Source organism: Martes martes (assembly GCF_963455335.1).
Source record: "Martes martes genome assembly, chromosome: 17".
Taxonomy (NCBI): Eukaryota; Metazoa; Chordata; class Mammalia; order Carnivora; family Mustelidae; genus Martes; species Martes martes.
In genome coordinates this window covers 11,954,262-11,971,693 of record NC_137905.1, presented here as the reverse complement: position 1 = coordinate 11,971,693, position 17,432 = coordinate 11,954,262, and the positions used below count along the sequence as shown (strand labels likewise).

The 17,432-nt window shown below is 42.0% G+C and overlaps 1 protein-coding gene across 3 annotated transcripts in view; it reads right to left on the bottom strand.

Moving 5' to 3' along the window:
- The window catches only part of CFDP1 (craniofacial development protein 1), a 128,041-nt gene extending 116,016 nt beyond the window's left edge, over positions 1-12,025 (bottom strand). For 2 of the 3 annotated variants that reach the window (XM_080829272.1, XM_080829273.1), the window contains exons 1-2: positions 11,811-12,019; positions 379-496 (exon numbers count right to left, since the gene is read on the bottom strand). In XM_080829272.1, the coding sequence (XP_080685398.1) occupies positions 379-496; positions 11,811-11,874 (182 nt within the window). In that variant the 5' untranslated portion in view covers positions 11,875-12,019. Of the gene's footprint in view, positions 1-378; positions 497-11,810 lie in introns of all 3 variants that reach the window. The other variant, XM_080829271.1, reaches the window with a different exon arrangement.
- Positions 12,026-17,432: the final 5,407 nt, after the last annotated feature.

Below are 17,432 nucleotides of genomic sequence, written 5' to 3'. Positions count from 1 at the left end.
CTGGAGGGGTTTTTTGTTTGTTTTTTTAAAGAGTAGGAAATACATGCCTACCCACATACACAAGCTGTGTCTGACAACATAGTTCTTCTGAGGCAAAGAAAGCAACAAGGGTACACCGAGGGTATCCATTTTTGCAGTAACTGAGTTTTTAATTTTTACCAAGTATACGTGATACCTATTAATTTTTTTTAATTAAAACTCAAAAACTTTTAAAGCTTCCCCAAGACTGAGAATTTAATCCTAAAATGTCACCAAACGTTTCCCTTGAATAGATAAAGGTAAGAAGCCCCTGTAGGAAGAACTCATGAGACCAATCCCAGCCATCTGGATACTGTGACATTAGCCCCTGACTTCTAAGGGCCTTGAGGGCAGCATCACCTGGCCGGAATGCTCTGAGCCTTTCTTTTTTTCCCTTTGGTTTTCTGTGTCTGCTCTTCACCATCCACTTCATCTTCCTTCACTAATTCATTTACATCATCTTCACTATACTCTCCACCTGCAATCACATAATAGAGTGGTCAGACATATGGGAATAAAGGTTTTCACATCAAGACAAAACATTTTCTTTCATTAAAAATAAAGTCTAGTACTTTCCTCTATTCTCTAACTAAAATATCATTTCCTTAGGGAAGTCTTCCCATCCCTGAAGACTAGGCTAAGTTCCCCTATTCTAGGCTTCCATGACAGGCCAAATTATCCTCCATAAATGTACCCACTTATATTTAATGTTTGCAATTTCTGCTATGCTCTACATACCACGAGGACATGGATCTTGTTTAAGTATGTGCTGAATGAATGGATAGAAATTGCAATTGTACAACTAAACTGTTCAAAGAAATTAACGTTCCCACTGTATCTTGGATATCTTTCAAAAGTAATCAAAAGAGACCTTGACAAAAAAGAGGCCTAAAGATTTCCAGTTAGACACAGCAGAAAGAACAAACATGTCTAGTTCCCATCTTCAGACACTAACAGTCAGGGATCCCCAACAAGAGGGGGTTACCTGGACGACCAAGATAAGCACACTCTGTGGGCACCAGTCAATAAATCCCGTCCACATGAAGACTCAACTGGATTTTTTCTATTTTACTTCATGTAGCCTTTTATTTGAAGTATAACATACACACTGAAGAACACACAAGTCTACTGTACTGCTCAATGAAATTACACAAAGTGAACACACTTGTATAACCAGGCCCGGCTCAAGAACCAGAACATGAACCAGCATCCCAGAAGGCCCCTCAGCATCCCTGGAACGCCCCGTTCCAGGCATCAGCCACTACCCCATCCAAGAGCCATCCTGACTCCAAATACCAGAGATTAGCTTTGCCTCTCTTTGACCCTTAAACAAACAGAAGTCTACAAAATGCACACTCAAGTGTCTGGATTTTTTCATTCAACATTCTCTGTTGGTCACCCATACTGTTCCTTGTAGCTCTAGTTTATTCACTCCCATTCCAAAACGGTGTGTCATTGCGTGACACCATGTGTTTATCCATTCTTCTGCTGATGAACAATAAGGCCGTTTCCAGTGTGGGGCTATTACAAATAGTACTGTTTTGAATATTCCTGTACATCCAATCAGCTTCTCAATATTTCACTCACAATCAATCAAGGGCCACCAAACACTTGAGGAAAGCCTCCAAAATGAAAGGCAAGACTGAAAACAAGAAAGGAATTCAGGAGGAACAGAATTTTTAAAAACCCAACAAAACCCTTTATAACTCTGGCACCTGCACGGCTCAGTGGGTTAAGCCTCTGCCTTCAGCTCTGGTTATGATGGGATCAAGCCTGGCATCAGGCTCTCTGCTCAGCGGGAAGACTGCTTCCCCCACCCCCTCTGCCTGCCTCTCTGCCTACTTGTGATCTCTCTCTCCCTGTCAGATAAATAAATAAATAAAAATCTTAAAACAAACAAACAAACACCTTTATAATTACTATCCTCAAAGAGGGTCCCTGGGTGGTTCAGTTGGTTAAGGGTCTGCCTTCAGCTCAGGTCAAGATCCCAGCATCCTGGGATCAAGTCCAGCACTGAGCTCCCTGCTCAGCGGGGAGCCTGCTTCTCCCTCTCCCTCTGCCTGCTGCTCTGCCTGCTTGTGCGAGCTCTCTCTCTCTGTCAAATAAATTAATTAAATCTTTAAAGAAAAATAATATCCTCAAAGAGATAAGAGAAAATATGGCATTCATGAAATAGTGACTTAAACCTTTTTCAAAAAACTTTAAATTTTGGGGCGCCTGGGTGGCTCAGTGGGTTAAAGCCTCTGCCTTCGGCTCAGTCATGATCCCACGGTTCTGGGATCAAGCTCCGCATCGGGCTCTCTGCACATCGAGGGGCCTGCTTCCTCCTCTCTCTCTGCCTGCCTCTCTGCCTGCTTGTGATCTGTCAAATGAATAAATAAATAAAATTTAAAAAAAAAAAACTTTAAATTTTTTTTAAACTCTTGAAAAGTACAAATATGATGGCAGAGATTTAAAAAAAGAACAAAGCTGATAAGAAGGAGCCAGTCATGTGAAAATACTCAGAATACACATTCAAGGCTGAATACCACACAACAAGTGATAAGTGAAAATGTTTCCTGAATAAAGGACTGAGTTCCAGGCTAAGATGAAGACACAAATGTCATTCCGCTTCCCCTGAAACCCCAGTAAAATCATTATAGCAAAAAGACTTTTAAAAAGCATAAACCTACAAGCTAAGTAGATATGTAGCTGCATTGTACTAGTTTATATTTGCAAAAAGCAACACAGGAAGGATAAACAAAATACTAATGAAAATAGGTACCTTATAAGGGTCAGGGTAGAACAAAGTGGGATAGTCAGAGGTAGAAGCAAGAATTCTCTGTGTTGGGCGCCTGGGTGGCTCAGTGGGTTAAGCCGCTGCCTTCGGCTCGGGTCATGATCTCAGGGTCCCGGGATCGAGTCCCGCATCGGGCTCTCTGCTCAGCAGGGAGCCTGCTTCTCCCCCGCCCCCCACCCCCGCCGCCTTCTCTCTGCCTGCCTCTCTGCCTACTTGTGATCTCTCTCTGTCAAATAAATAAATAAAATCTTAAAAAAAAAAAAAAAAGAATTCTCTATGTTTATCTTTCTGAAGAATTTTGAAAAGCCCTTAAATTAAGAACAGTTTATATAAAAAAAATACTTGTTTGAATGTTTGAAGCAATAACAAAACTGATAAGGGAAGGATTTATTCCAAAGACTTCAGAAACAGTATTTTGACTATACACCCTTAGCAAGACCCACTGTAATGACAAAACAAACAAACAAATAAAAAACAACTCTATTCTGTGTAGTAATATTGATTTTGTTTTTTTTTCTTTTTAATTTTATTTACTCATTTGAAACAGAGAAAGAGCATGGGAGGGGGGCAGAGGGAAAGAGAAGCAGACTACTCCCCACTGACCAATGAAGGGCTCCATCCCAGGACCCTGAGAGCATGACCTGAGGGGAAGGCAGATGCTTAACCAACTGAGCCACCCAGGCGCCGAATGTTGGTATTTTGAAACTATTTCCTTTATATAATAGGCTAAAGCAAGTAAGTATTATGTTAATGTCAGGGATCCAGATCTTCAAAGCAAGAGAAATTACCCATGATTATAAAAATCAAAGAAATCTGATGAATATTCAAATGTTAAAACTGAACTAAAATATCAATGTGAGAGGCGCCTGGCTGGCTCAGTAGGTGCAGCAGGCAACTCTTGACTTCCGGGTTGTAAATTCAAGCCCCATGCTGCGTGTAAAGATTACTTAAAATTCAAATCTTTAAGAAAAAAAAGTATCAATATGAACTCTAACTCTTTTTAAGATAAATATTTTCTAGTTCTGTTCACTGAAATGGCATAGAAACAATGTCACTTTGGTAGCAATGAGCATCTCTTCAGAGTCCAGATTATATACCCTGATATGATTCATGATGAAAAGGGCTCCCAGCTAATTTCAGGTCTGAGGGAAGGAAAGCATAAGGTGAAACTGGGACATCTCGCTGTCTGAAAGCAAGGAAGCTGTTTAAGAATAAAGGGTCACATTAAAAGGATATAGATCCAGCTTGAAAGAACTCCTAGTGGCCAAAAGTGATGACTTGAGCATTAAAAGGAGTAACTGTTAGTAGACTAAAACACACCGGATCAATAAAATCTGTAAGTCCTTTATGTTGTTCTTTAAAAAAGACAAAAAATACATTGTACAGGGGTGCCTGGATGGCTCAGTCTGTTAAGCGTCTACCTTTGGCTCAGGTCATGATCCCAGGGGTTCTGGGACTGAGCCCCGCGTCTGGCTCCCTGCTCGGCAGAGTCTGCTTCTCCCTTTCCCTCCGCCCCTCCCACAGCTTGTGCATGCTCTCTCTCTCTCTCTCTCTCTCTCTCTCAAATAAATAAGTAATTTAAAAATCTTTTTTTTTTAGGGGTACCTGGGTGGCTCAGTGGGTTAAAGCCTCTGCCTTCGGCTCAGGTCATGATCCCAGAGTCCTGGGATGGAGCCCCACATCTGGCTCTCTGCTCAGCAGGGAGCCTGCTTCCCCCACCCCTCTCTCTCTGCCTGCCTCTCTGCTACTTGTGATCTCTCTCTCTGTCAAATAAATAAATAAAATCTTTTAAAAATTTTTAAAAAAAAGTTTATACTACTTAAAGCTACTATTAAAATTATTCCCTAGTTTGAAAGTTAATAATTAAAGAAGATGAATCAAACATTTATCCTGTCCCAATAGATGAGAGAAAGCAATACTTTACAGAAGAATATCAACTAATAAATGTAGAAAAACCACAGAACTAGAAAAATATCACTTTTCACACTGTAATGATAGTAATTTAGGCAAGAATTATTGTAATGTTCTCAAAAAATGAAGTTTTAACTATTAAGTATATTACAACACAGAATACTTCAGTTCCAAGGGAAGAAACAATTAAATTACACAATAGAAGGGTCAGGCTCTCATCCCCTGAAGCCAGTGGTCGCAACCACGGGAACCAACCTGGGATTGTATATCTTTCGATGTTATACATTATGAAACACACAGTCATCTATAAGTTATTCTAGCCAAAAATATTTCATTTGAACCTACCAAGCATCTAGATCTAACTTCCAAAAATTTCAGAGCTTCAGAATTACAGAAAATTCAAAGGACAAAGGAATAACCTAAAATACCCAGGAGGGAGCGATAAGGCAAATCTGGAAGGTGAGACATTCTGCAGGACATACTGCCTGATGTCTCAAGCAAATCAGTGTCATTACAGAGCATGTTAGATTAAAACATATTTAAAGGATGGGACAACTAGATGGTATGGTAGTCCTGAATCTAACTGCGATTTGGATAAACAAGCTACAGTCTATTCTGGGTCAAGTGGGAAAATCTGAATAAAGTCTGTATATAGGGGGCGCCTGGGTGGCTCAGTGGTTTAAGCCGCTGCCTTCGGCTCAGGTCATGGTCTCAGGGTCCTGGGATCGAGTCCCACATCGGGCTCTCTGCTTGGCGGGGAGCCTGCTTCCCTCTCTCACTCTCTCTGCCTGCCTCTCTGCCTGCTTGTGATCTCTCTCTCTCTGTCAAATAAAATAAATAAAATCTTAAAAAAAAAAAAAAAAAAAAAAAAAAAAAAAAAATAAATAAAGTCTGTATATAGGATGAGTCCAAAGTTTACTGAAATGAACAGGGAGAGACTGTTCACTGAAAAGAGCAGGTTATAAAGTAACATGAAAAAGTATGATTTCAAATTGGGGTTAAAATACAAATATCTATACCTGGGTATAGAAAAGATCAGAGTTCACTACAGGATTCTCTTAAGGATTAATATTGATAATCCGTGGGTGGTGGGAATGCAACGATTCTGTTTTTTTATGCTTAACTGCCCGAATCTTCTCATTTTCTACAAAGCTCACACACTACTTTTGTAGTAATATAAGGTTATTTTTCCCCATAAAAATGGGGAAATATTGCAAACAGTTCAGACAAGGAGAAAAATATGGCTCTGATCTTACATATGTAAAAAATGCTCAAGTCCACTGATAAGAGATAAGCAAATTTTAAATTATACGCATGCACGAAATGATCAAATTGCATGCAGTTACATGACCAAAAAAAAAAAAAAAAGAGAGAGAGAGAGAAAGAAGCAGAATAACATCCCTGTAGATAAAAAAAAAGAATACAATGAACATATCTTGTCCAAAGACTCAGAGCTTCTAATCACCTTTTTAGTCTCCCATGGTTAAACATGAGCCAAACAACTAAGAGTTACCGAAAATCTGAGAAAGTATCTAATAAAACCAAAATACACAGGGTGAATAAAAATCACCATGGAGAAATATTTCCTCATATTATGAGGCTAGTATTATCTGATACTAAAACAAGACAAGGAAACTACAACTACAGATAAACATCCTTCAAAAACAGATACAAAAATTCTCAACAAAATACTAGCAAACAAAATTCAACAATGTACAAAAAGATTTTATTTATTTATTTGGGGGGGAGTGTGGGCAAGCAGTAGTAGGAGTAGAGGGGAACAGAGAGGGAGGGGGAGAGAATCTCAAGCAGACTCCATGCTAACTGTGCAGCTCAATTCAGGGCTGGATCTCACAACCCTGAGATCATGACCTGAGCCAAAATCAAGAGTTGGACACTTAATCAACTAATCCACCCAGGCACCCCACAATGTATAAAAAGAATAATACATCATGACCCAATGAGTTTTATCCCAAAACTAAAAGGCTGTTCAAAATTTAAAAATCAATTTTTAATTTTTTATCAAAATTTAAAAATCTCAAACACTGTAATTCACTATATTAACATGAAGAAAAATCACACATAATCCTACCAATAGATGGAAGAAAAGCATTTGACAAAATTAGCCTCTCAGCAAATCAGTAGAGGGAACTTTTTTTTTTTTTAAGTAACACTTTTTTTTTTTAAAGATTTTATTTATTTATTTGACAGACAGAGATCACAAGTAGGCAGAGAGGCAGGCAGAGAGAGGGGGAAGCAGGCTCCCGGCTGAGCAGGGAGCCTGATGCAGGGCTCAATCCCAGGACCCTGGGATCTTGACCAGAGCTGAAGGCAGAGGCTTTAACCTGCTGAGCCACCCAGGAGCCCCAAGGGAACTTCTTTAACCTGATAAAATGCCTCGGTGAGGAGCAGTATACACACACTGCCAGGGTTCAAATCCCAGCTCAGCTACTCTGTAGCTGAATGATTTTGAGCAATTTGCTTAAATTCTCTGTGCCTCAATTTCTTTGTCTGCAAAATGGGGAGAAGAGCACATACTCAGCAGTGTTATGTGAGTGAGCTAGTAATGTGTTAGTCAATGTAATGGACTTAAAACATGCAGACACAAGGCATCTGTAACCCATAGTTAATATGGGTTTCACTATATAGTGAAACATTGATAATCTCCTCTTAAAATTGGAAACAAGACAAGGATGTCTGCTCTCACCACATTCAACATCATACTGGAAGTCTTATCAAGAGCAGTAAAGCAAACAAAAGAAACAAAAGGCATACCTATTGGAAAAGAAGAAACGAGACTGTTTCTTTTTTTTTTTTTTTTAAGATTTTATTTATTTATTTGACAGACAGAGATCACAAGTAGGCAGAGAGGCAGGCAGAAAGAGAGGGGGAAGCAGGCTCCCTGCCGAGCAGAGAGCCTGATGTAGGGCTCGATTCCAGAACCCTGGGATCATGACCTGAGCCGAAGGCAGAGGCTTTAACCCACTGAGCCACCCAGGCGCCCCAAAACTGTTTCTATTTAGATATCATGGTCTATGTTTTATTTGGGGGGGGGGCTTGGAACTGTTAATTTTGGTGATGGTCACTCAACTCTAGTATTTATCAAAACCGACAGAACAGTACACTGAAAAGAATAAATTTTACTGTACATAAATTCAAAAAATTTAAATTAGTATCAATACCCATAGAGCAATAAGATACTTCACTATGAAATGAAAACATGAACTATAAAAAATGACTAGGGAAGAAAAAAGTTATTCAAATTTAAAAATATGAAAGGAGGGGCGCCTGGGTGGCTCAGTGGGTTAAAGCCGCTGCCTTCGGCTCAGGTCATGATCCCAGCGTCCTGGGATCGAGCCCCACATCGGGTTCTCTGCTCAGCAGGGAGCCTGCTTCCTCCCTTCTCTCTCTGCCTGCCTCTCTGCCTACTTGTGATCTGTCTGTCAAATAAATAAATAAAATCTTTAAAAAAAAAAAAAAAAGAATAAATTTTACTGTACATAAATTCAAAAAATTTAAATTAGTATCAATACCCATAGAGCAATAAGATACTTCACTATGAAATGAAAACATGAACTATAAAAAATGACTAGGGAAGAAAAAAGTTATTCAAATTTAAAAATATGAAAGGAGGGGCGCCTGGGTGGCTCAGTGGGTTAAAGCCTCTGCCTTCGGCTCAGGTCATGATCCCAGGGTCCTGGGATCGAGCCCCGCATCGGGCTCTCTGCTCAGCGGGGAACCTGCTTCCTCCTCTCTCTCTGCCTGCTTCTCTGCCTACTTGTGATCTCTGTCTGTCAAATAAATAAATAAAATCTTTAAAAAAAAATTCCATTAAAAAAAATAAAAATATGAAAGGAGGAAAAAATACGAGAGTTTAAGATACTGAGAATTCTTCCACTGAGTGGAAAAAAAGTTAAGAGTTAGAAAATACGGGGAACCTGGGTGGCTCAGTCATTAAGCATCTACCTTCGGCTCAGGTCATCATTCTGGGGTCCTGGGATTGAGGCCCACATCTGGCTCCCCGCTCAGCAGGAACCCTGCTTCTCCCTCTCCCACTCCCCCTGCATGTGTTCCCTCTGTCTCTCTCTGTCCAATAAATAAACAAAATCTTAAAAAAAAAAAGAGAGAGAGAGAGAAAATAGGAGATAAAATTAGAGGGCCAGTCCAGAGGATTTAAAATAAGAATCGATATCCGAATAATGTTTCCAGAAAAATAACAGAAAATGAAGAGAGGAAATTACCCTCCCCCCCCAAAATTCCAGAAGCCAAGCACTATGGATGAAAACTGACTCATACCACAGCACATCACTGTGAAATATCAGAAAAATCAGGAATAAAGAGAAGATTCTATCAGCTTCCAAACACAAACAGGTCTTATATAAATGAACAGAAATCAGCAAAACAGACTTCTTAATTGAAACACTGGAAGCTAGCAAGTAATAAAACAACACCCTCAACATTCTGATGGAAAGCTATCATTACCATTACCATATCATTATAAAGCCTAGAATTATTATTACAAAACACAGAATTCTATACCAGACAAAGTATCAGGTATGCCCTGGGGTCACATAATTACTTTTAGAAACACTATTTTGACACCTTGAATGTCTATTATACACCTTCTGTCCTCAAGTAGTTGAGAATTTATTCTCATTTTGGTGGAACATGCCAAGAAAAAAAGGTAACACAAGATCCAAGAAACGGAATCCAACAGAAAAGGGAGATAAATGGAACACCCGGAGTGGTGATGGTGACAGAAGATCCTAGGTTTAAAAGTGATAAAACCGGGATGCCTGGGTGGCTCAGTTGGTTAAGTGGCTGCCTTCGGTTCAGGTCATGATCTCAGTGTCCTGGGATCGAGTCCCACATCTGGCTCCTTGTTCAGCAGGGAGCCTGCTTCTCCCTCTGCCTCTGTCTGCCTGTGCTCACTCTCTCTCTGACAAATAAATAAATAAAATATTTTAAAAATAAATAAATAAAATTTTTAAAAGTGATAAAACCAAGGCAAACCAGAGGTCAGAAGGCAAAGACAGACTTCAACATGAAAGTAAACAATTCTTGGGGCGCCTGGGTAGCTCAGTGGGTTAAAGCCTCTGCCTTTGGCTCAGGTCATGATCCCAGGGTCCTGGGATCAAGCCCCACATCGGGTTCTCTGCTCCGCAGGGAGCCTACTTCCTCCTCTCTCTCTGCCTGCCTCTCTGCCTACTTGTGATCTCTGTCTGTCAAATTAATAAATAAAATCTTGAAAAAAAAACAGTAAGTAAGTAAATGATTCTTTAATCAATCTGATTGCCTTGGGAGACGATTTATAAAATTCTGAGAGTTTAGGGTCAAATTAACATTAAGGACATGACAACTACGCAATGGCAAAATGACAATTATTAATTCCACACAAAATAAGTAGAGTAGGAAAAGCAATCAGAGTATACACCACATGGTTCAGACCTGAATGTGGTGTCCAGTTATTACAAAAAAGTAAACAGGTAATACTGATCTAACCAAGATTGGGGCATAGGAACAATGGCAGGCTGGGCAGTTGGGGAGGGCCTGAGGGTGGAAGGGTGTGAGTGTTAGGAATGATCCGGATGACCTAGGAGGGTATTAAAATAAGACCTACCAAGCATGGCTTAAGTCAACATAAAACGAAAATAGATTAAAAAGTGGATAAAAAAGTAGATAAAAAAGATTAAAAAGTGGAAAGCAGTTTCTCCTGGGGAGGAATGAATGGGGATGCAGAGTGATGGGAACTGTTAGTTTTCAAATAAAGGCTTCTGACCCTTCTTTAAAAAAAGATTAATTTATCTTAGAGATGGAAGGAGGGGCAGAATCTTAAGCTGGCTTCACCCCTACCAGGGAACCCAACCTTGGCTCAATCTCACCACCCTGAGATCACCACCTGAGCCAAAATCAAGAGTCCCACTCTTAACGGACTAAGCCACCCAGGCTCCCCTGATTATGTTTAAGTACAGGTATGCACAACTTTGATTAAAGTGAAAACTAGTTTACAGGGCGCCTGGGTGGCTCAGTTGGTTAAGGGACTGCCTTCCGCTCAGGTCATGATCCGTGGAGTCCCAGGATGCAGTCCCACATCGGACTCCCTGCTAGGCAGGGAGTCAGCTTCTCCCGCTGACCTCTTTCTTCTCATGCTTTCTTTCTCTCTCAAATAAATAAATAAAATCTTTAAAACAAATGAAAACTAGTTTTCAAATAACCACTTTGGCCATTACCGTAAGACCAATGTTGATGGACAGGAATGGAAACGTAATCAGGGAAACCAGTTGGGAAGCTATGGCTAATCCTAGTAAAGAATAATGGCAGTTCAGATTGGAGAGGAAGCGGTCAGAAACCCATTTCCCACGTAAACACAACAGAACGTACTGACTGCTTGAACCAGAAGATAGAAAGTAAGGACGAATGAAGGGTTTGGGGGTTTCTTCCTCCTGAGCGACTGTGTGGATAGATACTTTAAATGACATGGAAGTCTGGGGAAGGCGTAGGTTTGAGTGACAAAATTTATTCTGGGCCCCTTTAGTTTATAACAGTTTATATCAAAGAGAGCGAGAGAGACCTGAAAAAAGAGAAACGGATATATGTCGCAAAGAGACAAAATGCACCATCAGATGAACTTTCCATTAGCCATGCGAGGGCAAAAAGTGGAGAGATCTTAGACGTGGTGCCAGCTAGCAAGTCCCTCGGGACGGACGGTCTGACGATAACGTCCAACGCTCACACTGCCTCGCATTAGACGTGAGCGCCGGTGCAGTCGGTCCGCGGACCGACAGACACCGACAGCATCCCCACAGGCGGGCCGCGTTCACGTGCGGGTTCCCGCGGACCGAGAGGGGGCGGCGGCCCGAGGCAGGCCGCGGGCGGCGGCTGCGCGAGATTCCCCCGCGCACAAGTCTCGGCCCGCCGCGACCGCGCGGACGGAGCAGGCGAGCGAGGAACCGGGGCTTGCGCGGCACGGTCGCTCGAGACCCGCGCCGCCGGGGCCACCGGGGCCACCGGGGCCACTGGGCCACGCACGGCTGGCCAAGCGCGCCTCACGTGAAGCGCGGGGCGGAGCAAGCCTCCTCTCGCCTCCGGCCGAATCTCTCACCCGACGGCACGTAGTCTTCGTCCTCCTCTGAGGTAGAGAAGTCTTCAGAGTCGAACTCCTCCATGTCGCTGCCGCGCGAGGCGGGCGGAGCCACAGGACTTCAGCAGCTGTCGCGAACGGCAAAGCTCTAGGGAGAGACCATAGAGATGCAGCGGGGGCGGTGGCGGCGGGGGTGGTCTCCCCCCAACCCCGCAACGTGTGCGCATGCGCAGAGAGTGCTACGCAGTCCAAACGCGACATTTCCGGGGCCAATGCCTCGTGCTTGACGGTACCGTAGTGGTTGACAGAGCACGGGCTCCGCGCTGGAGCGATGCATGCTGGAACTTGTAGTCTTCAGCACCGTCCGGTCGCTGTGATTTAATAAATGCGCTTAAAGAGAATTACGTGTCTTTGGGCATACAGTTGATCTTCGTTATTCACAGGTTGGTATTTTCGAATTCGCTTACTTGCTTAAACTTATGGTAACCCCCAAATCAATATTCGCCGTGCTCTCTGGGGTTATTCGCGGTCATGCGTAGACGGTGAAGCTCTTGAGTCCACCGCCGCTGCGATGGACTAACTGAGGTTGAACCAAGCAGATACAAGGGGCTTTCTTGCTTCATCTCTCCTGCTGTAAATAATTGTCCTTTTCGCAGTCTATTTAGGGGCACATTTTGTGCTTTTTGGTGGTGATTTCGCCGTTTAAAATGACCCCCAAGCGTAGTGGTGAAGCGCTGCCTGGCGCTCCTAAGGCTGTGATGTGCCTTATGGAGAAAATACGCGTGTTAGATAAGCTTCGTTCAGGCATGAGCTGTAGTGCTGTTGGCCGTGAGTTCAATGTTAATGAATCAACAATCCGCTACATCAAGAAAAAGGAAAAGGAAATTCGCCGATCTGTGCGTGAGGCTGCCCCGGAAAGTGCTAAAATAACGTCTATAGTGCGTGAGGAAGCAATGGAGAAGATGGAAAAGCGGCTAAGTTTATGGATTCATGAGATGACAATTGATTAAAAAAAAGTGGGGTGGACAGCATTGTCGTGAGGCTGAAAACCAAAGAAATGTATGGTCATGTTACCCAGGGCCAGAAACATGTTAAACCTTTCTCCGCTAGCGCTGGCTGGCTTGCCCGTTTCAAAAGGCGGTATGGTGTGAACAATGTGAAACTCGCAGGGGAGGCAAGTTCTGCAGATGAGGAGGCTGCGGAAGAATTTCAGAAATACTTGGTGAGTGTTATACAAGAGAAAGGATATGTGGAAGAGCAGGTTTTCAACGCTGATGAGACTGGTTTATTTTACAAGGACTTTGGCAAAAGAACCTATGTAACTCAAAGGCTTGCAAAGCCCCTGGCTTTAAGCCATTCCAAGACTATGCAACCTTGCTGTTGTGCGCCAATGCCAAGGGCGACTTCAAGTGCAAACCCCTAATGGTATACAGAGCCCAGAACCCACCAGCACTGACAGGGAAAAGCGTGAACCATATGCCGTCCACTGGAGGTGGAACAGAAAAGCACGGATGACATCCGATTGGTTCCACAACTGCTTCATACCGGAAGTTGAATGCTATCTCCAGGGCAGAAATCTTGCCTTCAAGGTTTTATTAATTTTGGATAATGCCCCAGTACATTGCTGTGAAGAACTCAAAAACGCCCACCCCAACGTAGAAGTTCTTTTCATGCCCCCAAACACTACGTCTCTCATCCAACCCCTGGATCAGGGTATAATAAAAGCTTTCAAGGCACACTATACCAGGGAGCTTTATAGCAAGGCCGTTGAGGCTCTCAAGTTCAACATGGAGACTACCATGTTGGGCTATTGGAAGTCAGTCACTCTACGCAACGTTATTGATTATGTTGGGACAGCCTGGGACAGCATCAAACAAGTTACTATCAATAGCTGTTGGAAAAATGTTTGGCCAGACCGTGTGCAAGATTTGGAAGGCTTCGAAGGTGTTACGGAAAATATAAAGGACAGTGCCAATAGCATAATGCATATCGCATGGCAAATAAGTGGGGAGGGCTTTGATGACATGAAGGAGGAAGATGTGGAGGAAATTCTGGCAGAGAAGGCAGTAGAACCCACCAATGAAGACCTGGACAAGATGGCAAAACAGGGCACTGGCGTCAGCAATGATGAGGATGGTGATGAAAGCCAGCCTAACACTTCAAGAACAGACCCTCTTACAGTGACTAAAATATCAGAATGGAATTCTGCCTTGCGAAGAATTTTCAGTGACATGGAAGAGTGTGACCCTATGCTTGATCGCAACCTCAAATTTAAGTGCCTCACCTCCACGGCATTTGCCCCTTATGCCAAGATGCTTAAAGATCTGAGGCAAAAAGCAAAACAGATAAGGCTGGGCCAACTTTTTGAGCCGGTTTGGGGGGGAAAGTTGCCGACTCCAACAAGTCATGAGAGACATATGCCTGATGTTGAACTGCCGAATGTGGACATGCTGCCCTCTTCCTCTCCCGCAGAATAAATTCCACCTACTTCTTTCTTGTTTTTCGCGGGGCAACCAAGGTTTAACCACACTGTGTGCTGCCACCATCACACATTCCACCGTTCCATCAACAGTAAGATTCTAGTTAACGTTTTCATGAAATATCTGATTTTTTTTCAGGACTCTGTTTGCATTACTGTGTGGTATACGGTATGTGGTCACAGTTCTCTGTGTTTATGTGACTATTGTATGTCATACCATGTGTTTACTACATTGTGGCATGTGTGCATATGACTGGGAAAAGAGTTAATACAGTCCCAGTATTGTGGAGGACATTCCACAAAAGTGCTGTAACTGAAATACTGTTTTATTATAAAGAAACACTGCACATAACTATTGTAAGAAATATGTATCAAATAAGGTGTCTTTGAACAGAAACACACATAAGATTATGTATTGATGAGTTGACCGAAATGTTGTGAGCAGAGACTCGCAGGAACCCAACCCTGTATTTCCCCCAGTAGTGGTGCAGTATGCGCTGAGTGTGCACGATGACTTTAGAGACATAACCACTATCAACAGGATTTGACTGCATTCTAGAATTCAGACATCATCCGCACGAATCCTTCAAGTGAATCCATATGGAGATACAGCCACGTACAATCTTTATAGTTTTACCAAACTAAAAATTTTTAAGTTATATGTACGAGGGTTTCAGTTTCTGCACATCTTGCCAATACTCTTGTCTCTTTGATTAAAGCCATCCTAGTGGGTGGAAAACAGCATTTCATGGGGTTTTCAATTTGCACTTCCCTGTTCAATAATGATGTTAAGCATCTTTTCACGTCTTTTTTGGCCATGGTTTATGCTCTTTGGAGAATGTCTATCCAGATCCTTCTCCCATTTTAAAATCGTGTTGTCTTTTTATGGTTGAGTTGTAAGAGTTCTTTATGTATTTTGAGTACCAGTCTGAAAAATATAGGCCTTGAAAATACTTCCTCCTGTTGTGTGCCATTACCCTCTTGATGGCATCCTTTGAAGCATAGAATGTTCTTATTTTGATGAAGTCCCATTTCTCTATTTTTCTCGTCCCTGGTGCTTTTGGGCTTCTAAGCCCTTGACTGACTCAAGATCACAAAATTCAACTCCTATTTTAAGTTTTATGGTTTTTGTTTGTGATTTAGGTCTATGATCCATTTCAGATCTTCCTTATGGGAAGAGAATAGAAAAACAGATGTGAGATTAGGACCCAATATTTGGACGTTTAACATGCTCAGCCTTTTCCCTTGGACAGGGTAAGTGGAACCTGCAGTGACAAACTATGGTGCAGCCCTTTGCCCCGTCACCAGGGTCCAAGTCTGGGGAAAACGAGGCATTGGAGTTCTCTACCCAACTCTCTCCTCCAGCATCATCTGATTTCTCCCAATCTCCTTTTTACAGCTTACTAGCACGCCATACATTTGTTCAAATTCACTAAGTTTCTAACCACTTGAAGGATAATCAGGGTAGGAGCTGTTTTCCATTGTTTCAAATAGTTTAATGAAGAGGCCAACTCCAGCTCAAAGGCATGGCTTGTTTGACACAAAAAGCATTTTATGTGGATTCAAATTAGTTGCAAGAGCTTAAAGATGTAGATTTCAAATATTCTAGATTTCCAGGGGTGCCTGGGTGGCTCAGTTGTTAAGCGTCTGCCTTCGGCTCAGGTCATGATCCCAGGGTCCTGGGATCGAGCCCTGCATCGGGCTCCCTGCTCAGTGGGGAGTCTGCTTCTCCCTCTCTCTCTGCCTACCTCTCTGCCTACTTGTGATCTCTGTCAAATAAATAAAATCTTAAAACAAAACAAAACAAAACAAATAATCTAGATTTCCCACTTTCCTTGAAAAACTGAAAATCTGGCTCAAAAATCCCACCAAGTAGAAATGGGCTGGAACTAAACAGTGGTTGGCCCCTGTAGACAGGGCTCTCCAGTTGGCCAGAGTACAAAGTCCCTAACGCCCTAGAAGATTCCGGGTTCATTATTACTGTTGTCTTAGCAATAGTTTATGGGATCCACTCTACCATACTCAGCACTTCTAGCCCCTCGTCTTACACAGTCTCTTTCCGTTGTCCAGTCTGGGGTTATCACCTTTTGAAAACTGAAGAAAAGTTCCTCTTGCCTTGGGTTCTGGTTACATACAATCTTGGGGACTTCTGGCCCCACTCTGCATGTAGATTTCTCTTGGAGTCCTTGAAATTGTTCTGTTCCTTGTTGTGAGTAGTATTCACATAAATGTATGAATATGTAAAAAGTCATCAAGCTATACATTTAGGATGTGTGCACTTTATTATATATTATTTATATCTCAATAAAAAATAATGAGAAAGAACAGATGGGCAGTGTCCTGCCAGACATTATATGTCTGTCTATGACTCCTGGAACTGTATGGGTCATGTGTCTTGTGACCAGGATGTAAGACACCCAGATCAGACAATTTGCTGAAAATGGCAGAGCAGAAAAAGACTTCTGTGATGTCATCGAGAGTGCTCAACCGACAGTGGAGCTGCTCTTCATGTGAACCTACTGTGAAATAATTTTTTTCACACACTTTATCAGCTCTCTGTCATCCCAGTGTGGAATCAGACAAAAAGCTTCTTGATGGCAAGATACAGCCCGCAAAGTACAGTTAACAGGACTCAAGTTCCCATGTGCATACAGTTTAATCACATCTTTGAGCAAGAATTTTACCATAAATTAGTAAGAAGTTGAATGTAAAAGAAATACAGGTAAATGTGTATTAAGTAGTAAGCTATTTAAAAACCCCCAAATCTAAGTCAGACAACTTTATTGCAAAAGATTAAATTCCCTGGTCACTGAAAAAAGAAACATTCCAGTTCACAGAATTGAAATTCTTTATTGATAAACATTTATACTAGAATTATTAGAAATGTCAGTAGAAAAATAAAATTTAAATAATTTTCTGTTGTACAAAGATTTGATCATTTTGACTATAGCAGTTAGTGAAATAATCTAATACAAAAGTTAAAGTGATTTTAGTCATAACCAGCCTAACAGAGTGCACAAAAAAGAAATGCATGTACACAAAACTTACTGCGTGTGGATAGCTAACGGTACGAGGGCTTCACATTCCAGGAAATGGTGTCTTAGGAAAGGCTGGTATGCACTGCAGTTTTAACAAGAGCTTAATTCAAACCAGAGCAGTGAGAA